The sequence below is a fragment of the Mytilus edulis genome, chromosome 9 (genome assembly GCF_963676685.1).
Source record: "Mytilus edulis chromosome 9, xbMytEdul2.2, whole genome shotgun sequence".
NCBI classification, from domain to species: Eukaryota; Metazoa; Mollusca; class Bivalvia; order Mytilida; family Mytilidae; genus Mytilus; species Mytilus edulis.
This window is the reverse complement of record NC_092352.1, coordinates 50,621,126-50,640,013: the sequence shown is the minus strand read 5'-3', so window position 1 is coordinate 50,640,013 and position 18,888 is coordinate 50,621,126. Positions and strand designations below refer to the sequence as shown.

At 38.4% G+C, this 18,888-nt stretch overlaps 1 protein-coding gene and 1 long non-coding RNA gene across 4 annotated transcripts in view; both read left to right on the top strand.

Annotated features, from left to right (window-relative positions):
• The window catches only part of LOC139488536 (uncharacterized GMC-type oxidoreductase Mb1310-like), a 39,100-nt gene extending 30,020 nt beyond the window's left edge, over positions 1-9,080 (top strand). For all 3 annotated transcript variants that reach the window (XM_071274240.1, XM_071274242.1, XM_071274241.1), the window contains 6 exons: positions 689-856; positions 2,553-2,703; positions 4,691-4,833; positions 5,463-5,637; positions 6,740-6,965; positions 8,796-9,080. In XM_071274240.1, coding sequence (XP_071130341.1) covers positions 689-856; positions 2,553-2,703; positions 4,691-4,833; positions 5,463-5,637; positions 6,740-6,965; positions 8,796-9,021 — 1,089 coding nt within the window. In that variant the 3' untranslated portion in view covers positions 9,022-9,080. The remainder of the gene's footprint in view (positions 1-688; positions 857-2,552; positions 2,704-4,690; positions 4,834-5,462; positions 5,638-6,739; positions 6,966-8,795) is intronic.
• Positions 9,081-14,940: 5,860 nt separating this feature from the next.
• LOC139488535 (uncharacterized) lies at positions 14,941-17,210 on the top strand. The gene is made up of 3 exons (XR_011656025.1): positions 14,941-15,326; positions 16,075-16,142; positions 16,904-17,210. It is a non-coding gene; the product is annotated as an uncharacterized lncRNA (long non-coding RNA).
• Positions 17,211-18,888: the final 1,678 nt, after the last annotated feature.

Sequence of the window (18,888 nt, the reverse complement as noted above, 5' to 3'; positions counted from 1 at the left end):
CTCGTTTTTAGTTCTGAGAAGTGCATACTGAAAATGTTATCCAAGCTATTCAATTTTATTCAACCAAATCGAAAAATTTTCTAACATAATATTTTGTTCCACGTACGTTTAAAGGAAAGTCAGCATACATCTTTAATCAAATGTTCTTTGATCGATCTGAAACAATAAAAGGATCAGCGACTTTGTTTGCTATACATAAACCAATTTGCTATACAGTTGGATGTGTAAACCGTAAAAAAATAGAATATGCCGGTGTTAAAACAATACGTACATATAACTGTACCGAAGCATTTCCAGATTTGTCTATTGATACATGCGGTGCTATTCGATCTGATTAGACAACTAGAATATCCCATATCTTGAATTGATCATTCCATATGTCCTCTTAGTCATCACTTTTAGAGAGAACTTGTTTAGGTAAAGGAAACATGTAAGAATGCCGACTGATTTTAGTCTTTTCGTAAGCAGTTCTTTTTTTTTCAGAAAAAACATCTCTCTCAGGTAAAGTTGACCATAGATGGATTTTGCTATATCTTTCATGTCTTTGAGTCCTTTTTGTCAGTTAGCTTTTCAACTGTTCCGGTTCATTTACATCCTTGGCTTTTAAATATTCGGCTCTGAGAGATCTAAATCACAAGCGTGTTGAACGCATTTAATATATAGCATGTTGTTTTTATTTCGTTACTAGATTTTGATGTTCAACAAGAAAGCTATTGGAGTAGAGTTTTTTCGGGACGGACAGAAACAAGAGGTTCGTGCAAGACGTGAAATAATACTGTCAGCAGGTACTATTGGGTCGGCACACATTCTAATGCTTTCTGGAATTGGACCTCGTGAACATCTACAAAACATGAAGGTAATTACACCTCTCTAACTCAAATGGAAAAAAAAACAAGTTAGTTGCAAATATTCACAGGGCTCCCTGAACGACTTATTTTGTTAAACATTTGCAATGATTTTGTAGATTTTGTAATAATAATCCTCAATGCTCTTCAACTTTGTACTTCAATGATGAGTCTTATGTAGACGAAACGCGCGTCTCGCGAACTAAATCATAATACTGGTACCTTTCATAACTATTAACATCACTGGGTCGATGCTACTGCTGGTGAACGTTTCGTTCCCGAAGGTATCACCAGCGCAGTAGTCAGCACTTCGATGTCAACAAGAATATCAATTATGTGGTCATTTTTATAAATTTCCTGTTTACAAAAATCGAAAAACTAAGGATCTTCTTATCCCAGGCATAGATTACCTTAGCCGTATTTTGTACATTTTTTTTTTGAATCAATGCTCTTCAACTTTGTACTTGTTAAGCTTTATAACTATTTTGATATGAGCGTCACTGACGAGTCTTATGTAGACGAAACGCGCGTCTGGCGTACTAAATTATAATCTTTGTACCTTTGATAACTAATAATAAATGTCCTATGCAGCATTAAATGCTCAATAGACAAAACATCATTAACTTTACTCTTTTGATTAAAGCTATTCATTCTCAATTTTATTACAAAAATTTACATTTAGCAAGATTATGTTATTTATCATGTGTTAGTAAGAAGAACATCCATTAGTCCGAAATCCAGTGTTTTTGTTCTGTCATTATATTTATACTCAGCAATCAGAGATAAAAAAAAAATACGTGTTATGCAATGGTAATTCTTCCGTTAACAGTAGGTAAACAGCTACACCATGTCTTGTCATCGTACAAGTTTCAGCATGAACAAAACCCATATCGCATAACATGCTATAAAATTTCTCAACATGACAGATTGATTACAATTCAAACAAGAAAACAAACGGTTTGAACAATTTAAAATGACATTAACAAAAATCAAATATGATATATAGCAGCAAGCCACAAAGTCTGAACTGCTGACTTTGGACAGGCATATTCAGAACATGCCTGTGTTTAACATGTTTTATTTACGTTTTTTTGATTGAGTTAAGCCGTCCAATTGATATTTTATCGTGTGTTTTTCTATGTTGTGATGTTATACTATTGTTTCAGAACAAGGGAGAAGGTTTGATACCATTTAAACGTTTTATCCCGCTGCAAATGATTGCACCTGTCCTTATTCAGGAATCTGATGTACAGTAGTTATCGTTTGTTTATGTAATTTATAAGTGTTTTTTTTAGTAATTTTGGGCCCTTCATAGCTTGTTATTCGGTGTGAGCCAAGGCTCCGTGTTGAAGGCCGTACATTGACCTATAATGGTTTACTTTTATAAATTGTTATTTGGATGGAGAGTTGTCTCATTGGCACTCACACCACATCTTCCTATATCTATTTACATGTCTGCCGGTGCGACAGCTTATTTGCAGGAAATTTTGGCTGCAAGCAGTAAATGCAAACAACATGGTACTCGACAAAAATTCAAACTTTTATAATGTATGTGTTTGTTGATATGTTTTGTTTTCTCTTCTGCTCATTTTTTAAAAATTATCCCCCCCCCCCCCCGATTTTATGATGTTGGTGGTTTGTGTATTCATAACTTATAATTTTTGTTGAAATAATATTATAACAGAATGCTTAAATGTGTGTCTACAGGTACCGGTGATAGCTGATCTTCCAGTTGGACAAAATTTAAAAGACCATATGTTTGCGAGCTTTCAATATAACATAAAAATACCTATAAATATTAACAGAATGAAAGTGACTGACCCGCAACAAATCCTTAATTATATTTTAAATAAGCAAGGTGAGTAGTGTTAAACATATCTATAATACAGATTTAATGTCCATATACGTCAGCATTACCCTAAAACATACCATGGATTAATAGCACAATGGCGGGATGCAAACGTTCCAGGCCAATCCAAAATGATATACCACAAATTAACTTAATAGTAAGTGTTAATGATTCACAAAGAAAAATGAAAGAACGCTATAAAACGTGATAAAGGTTGCTCGGATGTCTTCCTCAATCTTGGATTTTGTCGAAATAAAAAAACAATTGATTTAGATCTACAATGAAATGTCCAAATTTTGAGAGAAGTATACCAAAATGCTCATGTGTAAAACTTCTATTGAAAATATGAAATTTATGTGTTTTATCATATTTACGACTGTATATGTCTTTCATTCATTTGTTTCAACTTTCAAATGGTGTTTTGTGTTTGATTCATTTTTTATATCAACTTTCCATGGGATATAACTTAGATAGAAGAAAAAATAAATCTGATAAAGTTAATTTATGACATAAAGTGTTGTGAATTTACCTATTTTAAGATGTAGCAAGAAATCAAGTTCGGTGACCCCATTTTTTTTCTCTTGTCTAAAAAGCATGTTATAAGAGCTGTCTTCTAAGATTTAATCTTAAATTCTATGGAATATATTTCTTTTTGTCATACAAAATTTTCCATGCATAATCTATACAAAATCTGATAATTTTGCACAACCTGTAGCATGAAAAAAGACCGGTGACCCATACTTTTTGTTATTTTTTTTGAAAAAGGATGATAAAAACTTAATTTTGATAAATTATTTTAAAAATCTATGGTTTTAATTAACACATCCCAGCCACCTTAAGATGATAAAACACGCCGATACCTAAATCTGAATATACTTCAAGACCGACATGTATTATTTGTGAAGTTGATGATTTATATTTATCAACAAGGTCTTGATATCTCCCGATTGATCTATTTAAAAAAAGGATGAGACCTTCTTTGAATTCACCCTGGTTTATCAACTTTCTGCGCAAATATTGGTGACGTTTTAAAAAGTCGGAATAGCAGCTGTAGGTTCTCAAATACCGAATGAGTTGGGAAATATATATCTCATAGGCTTATTTTTAATATCTATGTGTCACATTTTTACCTTTTTCGTTCACTATGACAATGTATGATGAAGTATGCCGAATGACATCCCAAAGTAATAAATGTATAGCCTATGCTACCGTTTTTATATTGAAAAAGTTTTGTAGATTGTTTCTTTAAGATGATCAAAGTTCACTTGCATGAAATGCAAATACTTTTAAATAATATAGACTAAACATATCTTGATTAAAATTGAGAATGGAAATATGGAATGTGTCAAAGAGACAAAAACTCCACCAAAGAGGCCACCACTGGTCTTAAATACACGAGAAAATCCAGCACCCAGAGGCGGCGATGCCTGACCTCTTAATAAAAACATGTATTTGTTAAGTAAAAATTGACGCCAAACTAAACTCAAAAATATAAACATGAACTTAAATTAAAAATATAAAACCCTTACAAATGCAAGAGACTCCTTACCTAGCACAGGCGAAAAAAGGCGGCGGTCTTAAACATGTTTAGTGAGATTTCAACCCAACCCCATATATCTAGTCAATGTAGACAAATTATAATTGACTTTACAAGAACAAAAGATAAAAGGATGTTGAAAAATATTCAGTTTTCACAACAAATTAACGCCAAAGTAAACACGCGTTTCTTTTCAAGCGCAACCAATAACTCGCCAAATGACTTATGTTTTAACCAACCTACAGAGTTTACAAACGCAAGATACAAATGATTAAAGTATGGAGTAAACAAACGATGATGTGAACGCGGCGTTAACTTGGTTTTTAAGACTTTGTTGATGTCGTTTTGAGTTCATTTCCCTTAAAGTCACATGATAGCCGCTGTAGTTGAACGTTGCTGCAACGGTTGTAAATGATTATGTACTAGTATGCATTTATGATATTTTATGATTCTTTGCAGGGATATATTCATCAACAGGGACCGCTGGGCAGATATCTGAAAGTTTCTGTCGTCCAAAAAGGAATATTCCTGATGTAGAGCTTTCGTTTCTAGAGAGTGCATTTGAAAGTGGGTCTGCGAGCAACCCAGCGATAAAAGATGCGGTAGGAAAACTACATGCTTTAACGTATACACAGTTATACTGTTTTGTCAATGTAATGGAATTATATGCGACTTTTATACCATTATTACAAGTTTAGGTAACCAATAAATCAGGTTTAATCAACCTTATTGTAAATTAGAAAATGACTGTACACAGTCTGGAAAATGAAAGAGTATGCTACTACTGTAGCTTCATTTAAAAAAAAACAAGACAAAACTTAATAATTTGATTGAAATAGGAATTTAAATATAATAGGTATAGCCATTACTTTGTCTTTGAAATGCAAATTTAATAAGGTTCACATTATTTTAAATGCAAAATTCAAAATCCTTGAGGACTAAAATTGATTTTTGAGTTATATAAATTTATACATCAACAGTTCATCAAACTTAAGACTACAGTTACACATAACTGCGTACATCATCGTTTTGGTCTCTGTTGCGTTCCTGTTTCATTGTCAATTAAACCACATTTCATTTGTATTCATATTGTTAATTCTATCTCCCATTTTCTATTTTTGTTGTTTGCAACTAAACATACACTTGCTTTGAAATCGTTTACATACATGAAAGTTTAAACTTTCTTAAGTTTTAGACGTAATAATGTTTCATAAGTAGAACTATTTTTCAGATTCGTGCAGAACTTATTAGACGCGCCAACTCAACAAGCTTCCAAGTTTTATTGTTTCCGCGATCACCGAAAAGTACTGGGGAAATTAGACTGGCTAGTAAAGACCCATTTGAATATCCTGTAATAGATCCGAGATACCTGTCCCATGCAGACGACTTAGAAATGTTTGTAAAAGGTATTCCTTGCTGAAAATAATAGACGTATTATTATTAATTAGAGGTCTTAATTACTGAATTGCTTTCCTAGGAATTTCGAATGTAATTAATATAAAACGGAGGTGGTCTTGAGTTTCTGACAAAGCAGCTGAAACAAATAATGTTTTTCCTACTAATTTATTTGCCAACAACATTAAACATTTCACATTTTCTGACAAAGGGACAATATACTCGTTGAAGGACAATACTACTTATGAGGAGTCGAGTACACGACTTTAATCTATGTTGACTAAATCAGGTCTGGATATTTATTTTAAAATGTAAATGTCTTTTCGTTCTAGTTTAAAAAAAAAGAAGTATATAAATACTGTTCATTTCGGCCATGCTGTCTTATTTTGTGAATATTTTTTGTTATATTTTTTAGCGTAACATAAATAAGGTCGTTAGTTTTGTTTTTCTAAATAGAATTGAATCTTATTTTTTATGTCGGAGCCCTTTATAACCGATTATATGGTACAGGGTGTTCTCATTATTGAAAGCCGTAACGTTGCATATAATTACTTTCATCGAATTCATTAGAACTTTGGTGGATATTTGTGTCATTGACAATCATACCACATCTCCTTTTATACCGATTAAATTGGTCCTTCGACATTTTATGGTGATTAAATGGTGTTAGAAGTCGACTGAGGATTTTGTAATGATAACTAATTAGTAGATCCGGTTTCCTATTTTTTCCAGAGTTATAAGAGCGATTAATAGTAAGTCGACTGTGTTTTTAAGTTATGTTGAATTGTGAGTTGGTTTTGATCTACTTGCCATTTATGGCTCAAATTGCCCGAAGATGTCAGCACTGTGATAATTAAAAAAGAAATAAAAGTTTTCTCAAATAGGCTTCCTAAAATCCAAACATCACAATACATCATAATTCTTATACGGATCAAGGAATCCCAGGCGACTGTAAGTGTGAGGGGTATCTAGCTACAAAACCAGGTTTAATCTACCATTTTCTACATAAGGAAATGTCTGAGCTAAGTCACAAATATGACATTTGTCTTCCATTCTTTTCTGTGTTTTTGATTTTTCAATTTGCTCAGAGATTTTCTTTTTTCACTTGTTTAGGTGTTAGATTTCTGCGGTCGTTAGAACGAACTCAGGCCTGGAAATCTATCGGTGCTACTTTGGTAAGAAACGATGCACCTGGACATTGCGATGACATTATCTTTGATTCTGATAACTACTGGAAGTGTATTGGTAGACATTTCTTAAACTCAGCAGTTAATATTGTTGGAACATGTAGAATAGGATCAGCACATGACATATCTGCTGTTGTTGATCCACGGTTGAGGTATCTATACTATTAAACGAGAAGACCTCATTTTGGGTGTCGCTTCTCTTCTCGTTCCACTATAAATTAATCATCATGCCTCTGTGTCCTATGGGTACAGTGCATAATCGCATTTGTCATCCATTTATATGATTATTCAGATTGAGTTATTTTGGGTGAAAAACAAGAAAAAAAACGTCCGGATAAGTTTCCGTCATTGGGCGAAATTTTAAGTCAGATTAGACTTCCGGTTTGCGTTTTTCTGTATACTTTGAACAAACATTAATACTACGAATACAGTGTATTTTCTGTCTTATATCCGTCATTGGACGAAATTTAAGTCAGATTAGACCTCCGGTTTGCGTTTTTCTTTTTACTTTGAAACAAATACATATACTACGAATAAAGTGTATTTTCTGTCTGATATCATTTTCAAGTTTACTATCCACGGCAGTCACAGGGTTTATTTAATAGAGAGGGTCTGAATAATATATCAATGACCGCTGTGGATCAATTATTAAACTGAGAATTGACTGTAAAAAGAAAATACACTTTCGGGACGTCTGGAACGGGTGTTTTTAAGATCGAAATTTCAGGATTGACCATTTCGGGATCCGGGATTTCCTTTTTCGAATTTCGGGATGTCGAGATATTTAATTTGTATTTCAGAACCTCTGGATTTCATGTTTTTAAGCCCGGGATATTGGGATCAGGGCCCCTCCACAATGGCGGATCCAGAAATTTTCATACGCAGGGGCCCGTTGACTGCCTAAGAGGGGCCCGCTCCGGTCATGCTTGAGTGATTCCCTATATAAGCAACCAATTATTTTCAAGAAAAGGGGGGGGGGGGGCCTAAATCCACCTCTGCCCCGACCCCCCCTTTAATGAATGTTCATAATATACAGATAAGCGCTAAAATTATTCATGTGTCATTAAAATTAATAGAGAACAAACAAAAACAAGGATTTTTTTTGTGGAAAAAGGAGGAGCCGGGCTAGAAAAACAATTATCATGTCCCAAATTACCTATGACTTTTGATACCTTTTCTGAAATTCTCAAGTCACTAAATGTTTTACAAAAAAAAGAAGATGTGGTATGAATGCCAATGAGACAGCTCTCCACAAGAGACCAAAATGACAGCGAAATTAACATTTAAAGGTCACCTTACGGCCTTCAACAATAAGCAAAAGCTGATACTGCATAGTCTGATATAAAAGGCCCCGAAATGACAATGTAAAACAATTCAAATGAGAAAACTAACAGCCTTATTTATGTACAAAAAATGAACGAAAAACAAATATGACTGAACCACTGAATTACAGGCTCCTGACTGGAATGTTCATAATACATGTACACTAAATGTATGTTCATAAGGAAATTAATAGAAAACAAAAAATGGGAATTTTGGATATAAAGGAGGAGGGTTAAAAAACATTTTCCTGTCCCCAAGTACCTATGACTTTTGATACTTTTCCTGAAATTCTCAAGTCATTAAATCTTTTACAAAATTCTTCCTACAACAGTTTAAATCCTTTCAAATACGCTCTGAATGCCCGCGATTTCGCGGGTGTGTTCTAGTCTCTTATTAATACGTATAACACCCCAAAATATCCAAAGAGCAATATGAAATTAATGTGTTTAGATAATAACTAATCAAAAGTCAGTTACCTTTGCCTGAAATAAGAACCTTTAACAATTATAAAATGCATAAAATTGTTGATTATTAATCAGGATCCTTTGTGCCAATTTGAAAATCCAGTGAAATATATTTAAATACGCTAAACTAAATCAAGATTTGACATCTACATTCTAACAAATACAATATAGTTATTTCATAATTAACTTATCCAGGGTGATTGGAATCGAGAATTTACGAGTAGCTGATGCATCTGTCATGAGAAACATACCATCTGGTCATACAAATGCTCCAACCATGATGATCGGAGAGAAAGCAGCAGACATTATCAAACAAGATAACGGTGGACACTACAGTCATAATTATAAGGGTAAACTTGCCAGAAATAATCAACGAAGAAGATATGTGAAATATGCAAAACAACTTATGAGATATTACTGATTTATATTTAAGCAATTAGAATCCTAATCGTAAGATTTGAAATAAAAAATAAATAAAAATGAAACAGATTTGTCCTTTTTTTATATTTACTTAGATGGATGTACCAATGATACTTCATACTGTAATGAAAGTGAAAAGTTTTTTTTTATCTTTTCATCTTTGTACATTTGAACTTTGTTGTTTAGTTTCAAATAAAGATTGCTGCATCATGTGATATTTTATCAATACTCCTATTCATATGTCGACAAAGAACTGAAATTAAATAAAAAATAAATCACAAAGATACTGAACTCCGCGGAAAATTGAAAATGGAAAGGCCACAATCAATTGGCAAAATCATCCAAGGATCAAACACATCAAACGAATGGATTCCAGTCTCTGTTAGTTATTGTTCTGGGGTGTCCTCTGTCCTGACACCCCTGTCCCAGTGGGCGTGTAGTCACGTTGGGGTGTCCTTTGCCACGACACCCCAGTGTCCCTCCTTCCTCCTCCCTTGAACGAGTTCTGTGCGGACACCCCTGCTCAACCCCTTGCTCAGGACTGGGTTGTCCGCTTCTGTTGGGCATCTCTAAGTGCCCTCTGAAGCCTGGCTGTCTCTTCAGCTTGGCGCTCTTTCTGCCGATTCCTTCTCCTCTTCCGTTCTTGTGTTGTTTCCCTTCTACCCTGAAAACCCCTACCCAGTGGAGGCGCGCTGTGAGCATCCCGGTAGGCTGGAATGCCCACAGGGGTGCCCCTAGCCATCGGGACAGCGGCCCCTAGAGTGCTCCTGGAAACGGAACAGCGGCTCCTTCCTCCACTGGGGTCCCTAACTGTGCCCTCCCTACTACCTGAACGAGCCCTGGAATCACGGCTACCATCCCTGGTGCCCCTAACTAGCCCAGAACCCCACTTTAAACTCGTATCTCCAGCCTCTGGGGAGGAGTCCCTGTTGTCCTCAGAGATGGCTTTTCTGGATCCTTTGCTTCCCCCTCCTGGCCCTTTGTGTCTCTTGGGGCTGCCTCCCGTACTCCCGTCGTAAAAAAAAAACATTTTGAGGGCCCAACTTACTTACATCTGGCCTCGTTATTCAATATAGCAGCTATCTAACTAGATACACATGTAGTCAAATAGTTGCCACCTTATGTACAATGTCTGAAACTATTTACAACGACTTAACAACTCCTTATGTACAACAGCATCATTATAGCACCTTATTCTGAACCCTGCCTACGGGCTGACCTCCGCAGTCCAGTACGATTCAGACTAACTTGCGGTGGATCTGGTTTATTTTGTTTTATCTTACAACCACAGCATATGTTGTCCTGGTTCTCCCACTCTTCCGCCTCCTGTGGAGAGAATTCAGCGCACCTGTTATGGTACCACTCACTGCACTTGTCACAGGAGATCATAAATTCTCCTGTATAAGGTCCTCAGCAAGTGCAGTACAGTGCCCCAGTACTTCCTCAGGCATTTGTTTTCCTGCCCTCAGTTGATTGTAGGGTGGGGGCACAGGACCAGGATCTTGAACACTATCTTGTGAAGGGGTTACCGGGTTGTTAGGTTGTACTGCTTGCGCCAACCCCCCATTTTGAAGCTCTACTATTGCCCGATTGACCCATGATGGTAGCTCTCTATCCCTACACAGCTTTAAACGGTCGTGGTTCACCGTTGTGAGGGCTTTCTTCATTTTTACCTGATACAGGTAAGGCGAGATTCTTTCTAGGATGACCCCTGGTCCCCTCCACATAGGGTTAAGTTTCTTGCACTTTCCTGGCAGTGAAGCTGTGTCCAGCTTATAGATAACATCCCCTACCTTGTACTGACGGACAACTACCCTAAGATCGTAGGCTTGCTTAGCTCTAAGCTGGGAGGTTTTGAGGTTTGCCCTCGCAATTTCATGGGCAGACCTTAGAGCCTCTTCCAAGTCACCCACATACCCTGCCAGGTCTGGAGGTTGCCCCGTTTTTGGTGACCTGACCATTAACTCAGCAGGGAGGTTTACCTTTCTGCCCAACATGAGGGGATTGGGGGTAAACCCGGTGGATCGATTCACTGATTCCTTAATTGCCCCGCTAATTGGGGAATGTGTAAGTCCCAAGTCTTCTGATTGGTACCCACAAAACACCTGATGGAGGCCAGGAGGGTACGATTAAATCTCTCCACCTGGCCATTAGCAGAAGGGCGATATGGGGTGGTCCGAGCCTTGTGGATGTGGAGCAGTTCACAAACTGATTGGAAGAGTAAACTCTCGAAATTACGGCCATGGTCTGTAAATATTTCATATGGATACCCAAATCTACAGAAAAACATCGTTAACAGCAGCCCCTGCCGTGACTTCAGCCGTCTGAGAGGGGAGAGGGATACACTACACATACTGGCTGAATTGATCTACAATCATGAGCAGGTGTTCATTTGCTCTGTCTGACTTTGGTAGGGGCCCTACAAAATCGAAGTGCACTCTCTCCATAGGAGCCCCAGCGTGAAGCATTGTCATTGGGCACCTTGCAGTCTTAATTGGTTTCTTGCTCTGGTTACATGTCGAACAACTTGCCACATAGCCCTCTAAGTCCTTTTTAAGCCCATGCCAGAAGTAGAACTGTTTAACTCTTTCTGGGGTTCTAGTCATGCCCTGGTGCCCAGCTGAGGGGATGTCATGGCATAATTCCATAATGTCCTATATTCTCGGGGCACCAGCAACCTGTTTCCCTCTCCATCTTTTGCATGATACATTATCATCCCTATTGAACCGCTCCTTGATTGTCCAGTGAAATTTTGCCGGTTGGCTATAGCTACTTCTAAACAGGTCCCCCTGAGCAGGTTGACAACTGTTATCGTCAAGCCACTCAGTGAGCCACTTGAATTCAGGGTCTTTGCTCTGTGCGTCACAAATTTGTTCAACCGAATATTTCCCTAAAACCACCCCAAGTCCATCCTAGACAACCCGGATGGAACATTCTGGGTCGTCGGGGACTATCACCACATCTCTACCCACAGTGGCCACTGTCACTCGTGATATGCAAATACCCTCATCGGCTGGTTTTAGATCCGCAACGAGTATTTCATCTAAAAACCCAACCTCTGCAGAATCTTGGCCAGTGACCGTTTTTCGTTTACAGACTGGTCCCCCAAACCTGTTCCTTTGGATGCCAATGGGACCACGTCATCCACATCGGTCATAAATTTAGACCACTGTGCTTGAGTCCTTACACAGTATGGACAACCCCCACAGGACAGGGTTACCAAGTTGGCATCGGTTTTAAAGTCCTGACATGGAGAGTCAACAGGCATTCCGGACAAGGCATCCGCGTTTTTGTGCTTGGAGTCCGCCCTATGTCGCACCTCCATGTGATATTGGCTCAACTCCTCAAGCCACCTGACCAGCTGCCCTTGGGGTTGCTTAAAGCGAAGCAGCCAGGTGAGGCTACTGTGGTCTGTGCGGACTACAAAATTCCTTCCCAGTAAGTATTGCCGGAACTGTCTGGTGAAGCGTACTACTGCCAGGAGCTCCTTCCGGGTGGTGCAATACCGCCTTTGCTCTTGAGTTAGAGTGCAACTGGCATAGCAAACTACCCTTTCCTTCCCGTTCCGGAACGAAGCTGACAGACAATGAATATTTCACAATCATTTTCCTCATCAACCAATGTGGTGTCTGCTTCCCCCTCTGAAGAGGAGGCCCCACTGTTATTGGTTTCCTCATTATTTTCCAGGTCAGTATCAATGGGTAGTACCATCCGGAAAGAGCTATGACCTTCAATGGAGTCCCAGCTACCCTGGGGTCCTCCATAACTGGCCATAGTTACTGCTGCCAGGCTTGTATCTTTGCGTTCAAACCATAAGCTCCCTGGTATTTTTCCCTCTCTTTACCCCCAGGGTCCCCTGGTCTTGGATAAGCACTGACTGAACAATAGGGAGTCCAAATTTGATTTGTTCTCCAGAGTCAAGTTGAACAACCCCATAAAGAACTTGACGGGTAGGACTCCTGTCTGGTTACCCGGGCATTATATAGCCCTACTAGGTGCCCAAAAGAACTCGTAACCCTCTGCCTGAGCCCTTGGTATATCTATCATTATCTGTATTTCCCAATGAGGCTTGAAGGTAGGGGGTACCTCACTTAATAGATGAATGTGCTGCCTATTCATCTGCCTGGTATTTTTCCCCTCTTCTTACCCCCAGGGTCCCCATGGTCTTGGGTAAACACTGACTGAACAATAGGGGGTCCTAAATTTGATTTGTTCTCCAGAGTCAAGATGAACAACCCCCATAAAGAACTTGACGGGTAGGACTCCTGTCTGGTTACCCGGGCATAATATAGCCTTACTAGGTGCCCAAAAAAACTCGTAACCCTCTGCCTGAGCCCTTGGTACATCTATCATTATCTGTATTTCCCAATGAGGCTTGAAGGTAGGGGGTACCTCACTCAATAGATGAATGTGCTGCCTATTCATCCGCCTCAATCCTTCCTTTTCTATATCCCCCAGGCATGACTGGTTGTGTAGTGGTAGGCATGGGCAACAGTATTTTCCTCTACTGAGGGCATACCAAAGGATCCCACATCAATGGAATGCCCTGGTTTGCCTTTATTTTCCACCAACCATGATCTTGGTCCCTCTCTAAAGTGAAACGTTTGTCCACATCTACCTCAACTAAAACGGGTGAGCTCCTTAAGGGTGTACCCCGACAACCCTGGGTGCCTAGACAGGAGCTCATCAACATACACAAATCCCCCAGGGAGAACTTCGAGTCCCCATTTACTGGCACCGTGCCGCAACACATATATCAGTATTTTTGACAACCGACGGTCAACTCCATGGTTGAATGACGTCCTCCGCTGAATCGGAGGAAGCATTCCCCTTATTCTCTAATGGGCACTCAGGCGCTAGGTTATTTACACTCTGTGTCCTGGGTGCCCTCCCCTTTAGACTCTGTGTCTTTGGTGCCTTCCCATTCAGACTCTAATAATAACACCCCCTCTGCCTCTTGTAATTTTTATGGCATTACCTCTTTCCCCGGACAAAGTGATTCTGGACAATGATATCCCAAGGTCACTTCCTCTACATTTTGTTCCCTAAACTGCACATCTGTTTACAGGCCAACCTCTAGTTTCGGGGGCTTGCTCTGGCCTCTGGAGCTGTCCCGTTGGAGTTTAATGGATTTGGCGTTGTACAAGTTTGGTCAACAAAAGTGACAGTTCTCTCTTTGGTCGCAGATCTTGGCACTAACTTCGAAGATGTCTAAGCTTATAGCAGTAATAACATACACTAACCCACCCAGACCCTCGATATGGGGAGGGGCTTTTTGATTGGGTCCATCCCCTAAATTTTGGGCAGTCCCGTTTGAAATGCTCTTTCTTCCCACAGTGGAAACATTCTCCTGTTGCTGGCCGTCCGCCCGGTGAGGGGCTTCTTGTCATAGGGCGAGTGAGAAGTTTCCTAAAATGGTCCATCATGTCGTCCAATTTTTCATGCACTTGACCCAGCTTACTTTCAAACTTTTTATTGATTTTTTTCCAATTCATTTTTCCATGTACTCTATGGGACCCTCTCAGGGGCCATGATAGCCCTTACCTGCGGTACCTGGTACTTATGGAACAACTATGGGTGGTCTTCATACCGCCCACCCATTACCTGTCTAACCTCACGTCTATTTGGCTTCCCATATATTGCCTGTGTATTATGTTGGAATAGCCGTATTTTATCTACGGCCTCCTCTATGCTTTGGGGCTGAAGGTTAGAGACTTGCACCCCAACTCCTTGTTTTCGATACCCTGGCACAGCCGCATTACGGCTTGCTCATTCATATGGGACAAGATCCCTAATGCGCCTTGAAATGAGGAACTCAAAAGTCACGTGTAAACAAAAATTCTCTGTGTAGTGATATTTGACACTTTTCTATGATAAACAAGTGACTGAGCTTAACCATTTGAGTTAATTTAGAGTAGGGGAACACAGAATAAATGTGTAAAATCTATGGAGCTATTAAATGTGTTCAAAGTATTAAATTTTCAAAGAACTTTTTGTGTTAAAAATGGGATTATTTACCATGAGGAGCCGCATCACAAAAGGATACTCGGGGTTTGCTAATTTACGGAAAAAGTAATCTCACTTCGTACCCCGAAAATTTAACCACATATGTCAAAATGTCTCAGCTTCGAAACGAGCCATCACACATATCCAAGTTAACGATATGGACTGAGCAACAGAAGAAAACGTTACCATTACGGCCTATGGAAAAACTAATGCGCATCTGTACCCAATTTAGAAGCTCAATTCCAGAAGTTGTCGGACTGATTTATGGATGATTTCACCTGTACACCACCGAAAATGATGGTTAGTATTTTTTTATTTATACCTAGTTATCATAAATGGTTTAAGATAAATATCATTGATAAAGATCAGCAAAAACTCAAGGAAATTTTCGCTTTTAAAATACATTACTGGCACGGGGCTGAACACTTTTTTTAGGCACAATCATAACTTTGTTTACTTCCGAGAGATCCGAAAGGAATTTGTTTGCTACATTGAAAAGGCAAGAAATAACTTTTAAATATTATTAAATTGTAAGTAAACATGACACAATATAGTCTTTGTTATGTAATTATCACTCTGGTCTACAGAAATACCTGATAATCAAGGGAGATAACACACTTCATACGAGTAAAGCGAGATACATCATCGCATGTGCTTTTAACCATTGATTTGACCCCTGGTCAGTAGATATCATATGCATAAAAAACAGAAAAAACTTTTACATGCTTTAAGAAAATCATGAATTATTATTTTTAATGCACATGAGCAAAACAAAAGATATTGTCATTTCTCAGCACTGAAAAAGGGGGAGGGTCAAACTTTTTTGAAAACAATATTTCTACACCTATTCAATTATTAAGCTAGTTAGCTACTACCCATTGCTTCTAATACAAAAGGTTTAAATGAAGGTGGCTAAGCCACAAGGGAGAAGCATTTGTCTTTCTTTGTGATTAAACTTTCAAGAATAAGATTTTTCTCTCTCAATAATACTTATGTATTTAAAATCAAATGATAACAAAGCCTGCGTATTTTTTTTGTCTTATTTCAGTTCCAGACGTATCATTATTTTCAACCTGAGATGGCAAACTAGAGGTTTTAAAAAGTCCTGAATAACTGGTAAGCATTTTGTTTTATTAGGCAAGCTCTAAATTGTTTTTTATGATATTTATGCAATTGAAATTACAGTCGGTATGTTAAAAATATGCTAATATGAAAACTGTTGCTATGGTCTTGGTATTAAATGAAAAGGCTTAGTTACAGATCGTTACGACTCAATATTTCGAGTTAAATCTTGCGGCAACTGTTTCTCATGTAACACTGCAAACTATATTTAGCACTACTTTGATCTGTCGTTATTTAATGACGCCATTATACATGTGATGTCACAATGTTTCCGTTAAGACCTCTTGTGGATTTCTCACTGATAAAAGGTTTTCACTGAAATACATGTAAAAAACATTTTTTTCTCAAATAGAATTATGTGAAAGGACAAGTTTTGAAAATTTGCACTATATTGTACTCTAATTATATGATATGGATGATTTCCAAGTAGTTTAGAGTGGTTTTAACAGTATTAAATACCAGATTTCCACTAGTAAGAATAATTATTTTGGTGTTGTTTTTTTTATACAACCTTCATTTTTGCATAATTTCTCTGTCAAAATGCACTTTAAGGCACAAGAAAATTTTGTAGAATGCTTTAACAGGGTCTGTGTATTGTAATAAGAGGTTATAATCAGAAGTTTTGTCCTTGTTTTGACTAGTGAAGGTATTCTGGAAGAAATTACTTATACATACTCATTGTATTAAAAATAAATGAATATAGCGACGAAAGTGTCATTGCCTTCTAGTGCTAAAACAACTTTATTTTTTTTCAGAAATGGACAAAAATACACAGATTTATTCAGAATGTTATACCGATGAAGATCACATAAAAATATTTGGAAAAATCAGAAGTATGGATTTCAATATGGGACAAGATCCCTAATGCGCCTTGAAATGAGGAACTCAAAAGTCACGTGTAAACAAAAATTCTCTGTGTAGTGATATTTGACACTTTTCTATGATAAACAAGTGACTGAGCTTAACCATTTGAGTTAATTTAGAAAGTAGGGGAACACAGAATAAATGTGTAAAATCTATGGAGCTATTAAATGTGTTCAAAGTATTAAATTTTCAAAGAACTTTTTGTGTTAAAAATGGGATTATTTACCATGAGGAGCCGCATCACAAAATGATACTCGGGGTTTGCTAATTTACGGAAAAAGTAATCTCACTTCGTACCCCGAAAATTTAACCACATATGTCAAAATGTCTCAGCTTCGAAACGAGCCATCACACATATCCAAGTTAACGATATGGACTGAGCAACAGAAGAAAACGTTACCATTACGGCCTATGGAAAAACTAATGCGCATCTGTACCCATATAGTCGTCAGAGAGGTTTCTAAATGCCCTGATGGCCAAGGACAACACCCGATCAGCCCAGTCCTCGAGAGACTCCTCAGGGGCTAGCCGGGCATTGTTAAACTGGACCCGGGCAGTCTCAGGGAGTGTCTTGAAACCAAAACGCTTGTGCAGCTTCTCCACAAGCTCCCTATAACTGACCTCCCTGTCTCTTTCAGTTATGAGTGCATAATATTCGCTGGCTTTCCCATCAAGATACCAGGAAAGTTGGTCTTTGCATTCTTGAGGACCCAATTCACAAACCTCTGCATACCTTGCAAATTTTGTGAAAAAAAGCCTGCCATTTGCCCTTCCCGTCATACTTTATATTCTTTTGGGCATTGCTGACCTTAGAGACTTCACTTAAGGTTCCTCGTGCCCACCTCTGCTGTCGGGTACCCTTGGGTCCCCTGGGTCTATCCTCATTGTGTGGCATTGGGTAAGCCTGTTGCCCATAGCTCCCCCTGTGGTGACCCCTTGTGGGGACACCGGTGTATATCCTTGGTTGTACGGATTCTGGGATTGCCTATCCCCATAGGCATGGTCAGGGGTCTGCCTTGTGTCCCCATTCCTGTTGTCCTGTCTTTCTACATACATTTGGGTTGGAGCCTGTCTTGTGTCCTCGCCCCTATTGTTATGCCACTTGCCATACCTACTGCGGGGTGTCTCATACTGTCCCCTACCAGTATGAGCTGGTTGGGTACAGGATGCTGACCCCTGACCTGCATAGTTGCTTGTGTGACCCATGGGGTATGAAGGTGCGCCCCTTTTGATCGGGACAGTTTTGTCCCATGCACTGGCGTCCCCCGGCAAGTGCGGCTTGGTCTAGATACTACTCTCTTGATGTATACCCATACTGGGTTGACTCCACTCATTTTTTATTATTTGTTCCATCTGGCTGGGCACTCCACAGAACCCGGGACTTTGCTACTGATGCCATGCTTCTTGCTTAAATGCTGATTGAACATTGACCCGTGAAAGTGTGCTTTGCGAGGCAACGTGTCCCCACACTATTAGTGTGTTGAACCTGTTCAACATTTCATTATGCCTGTCTTTGGCCTCAGGTGATGGCCCAATGTTTTGGCCACCCCCATTGTAACGGATCACATCAAAGACATCAAATAAGGCGATAAGTCGAGTATGCGGTCTATATAAGTATCTTTATTCTTCAAAACTACATATAATTTTGACTTCATATACTATATCATAACATCCAATTCTCTACAATAAAATACAAATACACGTAAGTTAAAATGTAACTTAAAACACTAAAGGCATAATACTAATCAAACAATATGATTCACTTTCTTTCACTCTTCATAAGTAACTTGTTAAATTAAAAAGTTATTAGAATAAATATTAATTTATAAACACTTTTACAATTATTAATATTTCTTCTTTAAATAAATATTGTTCT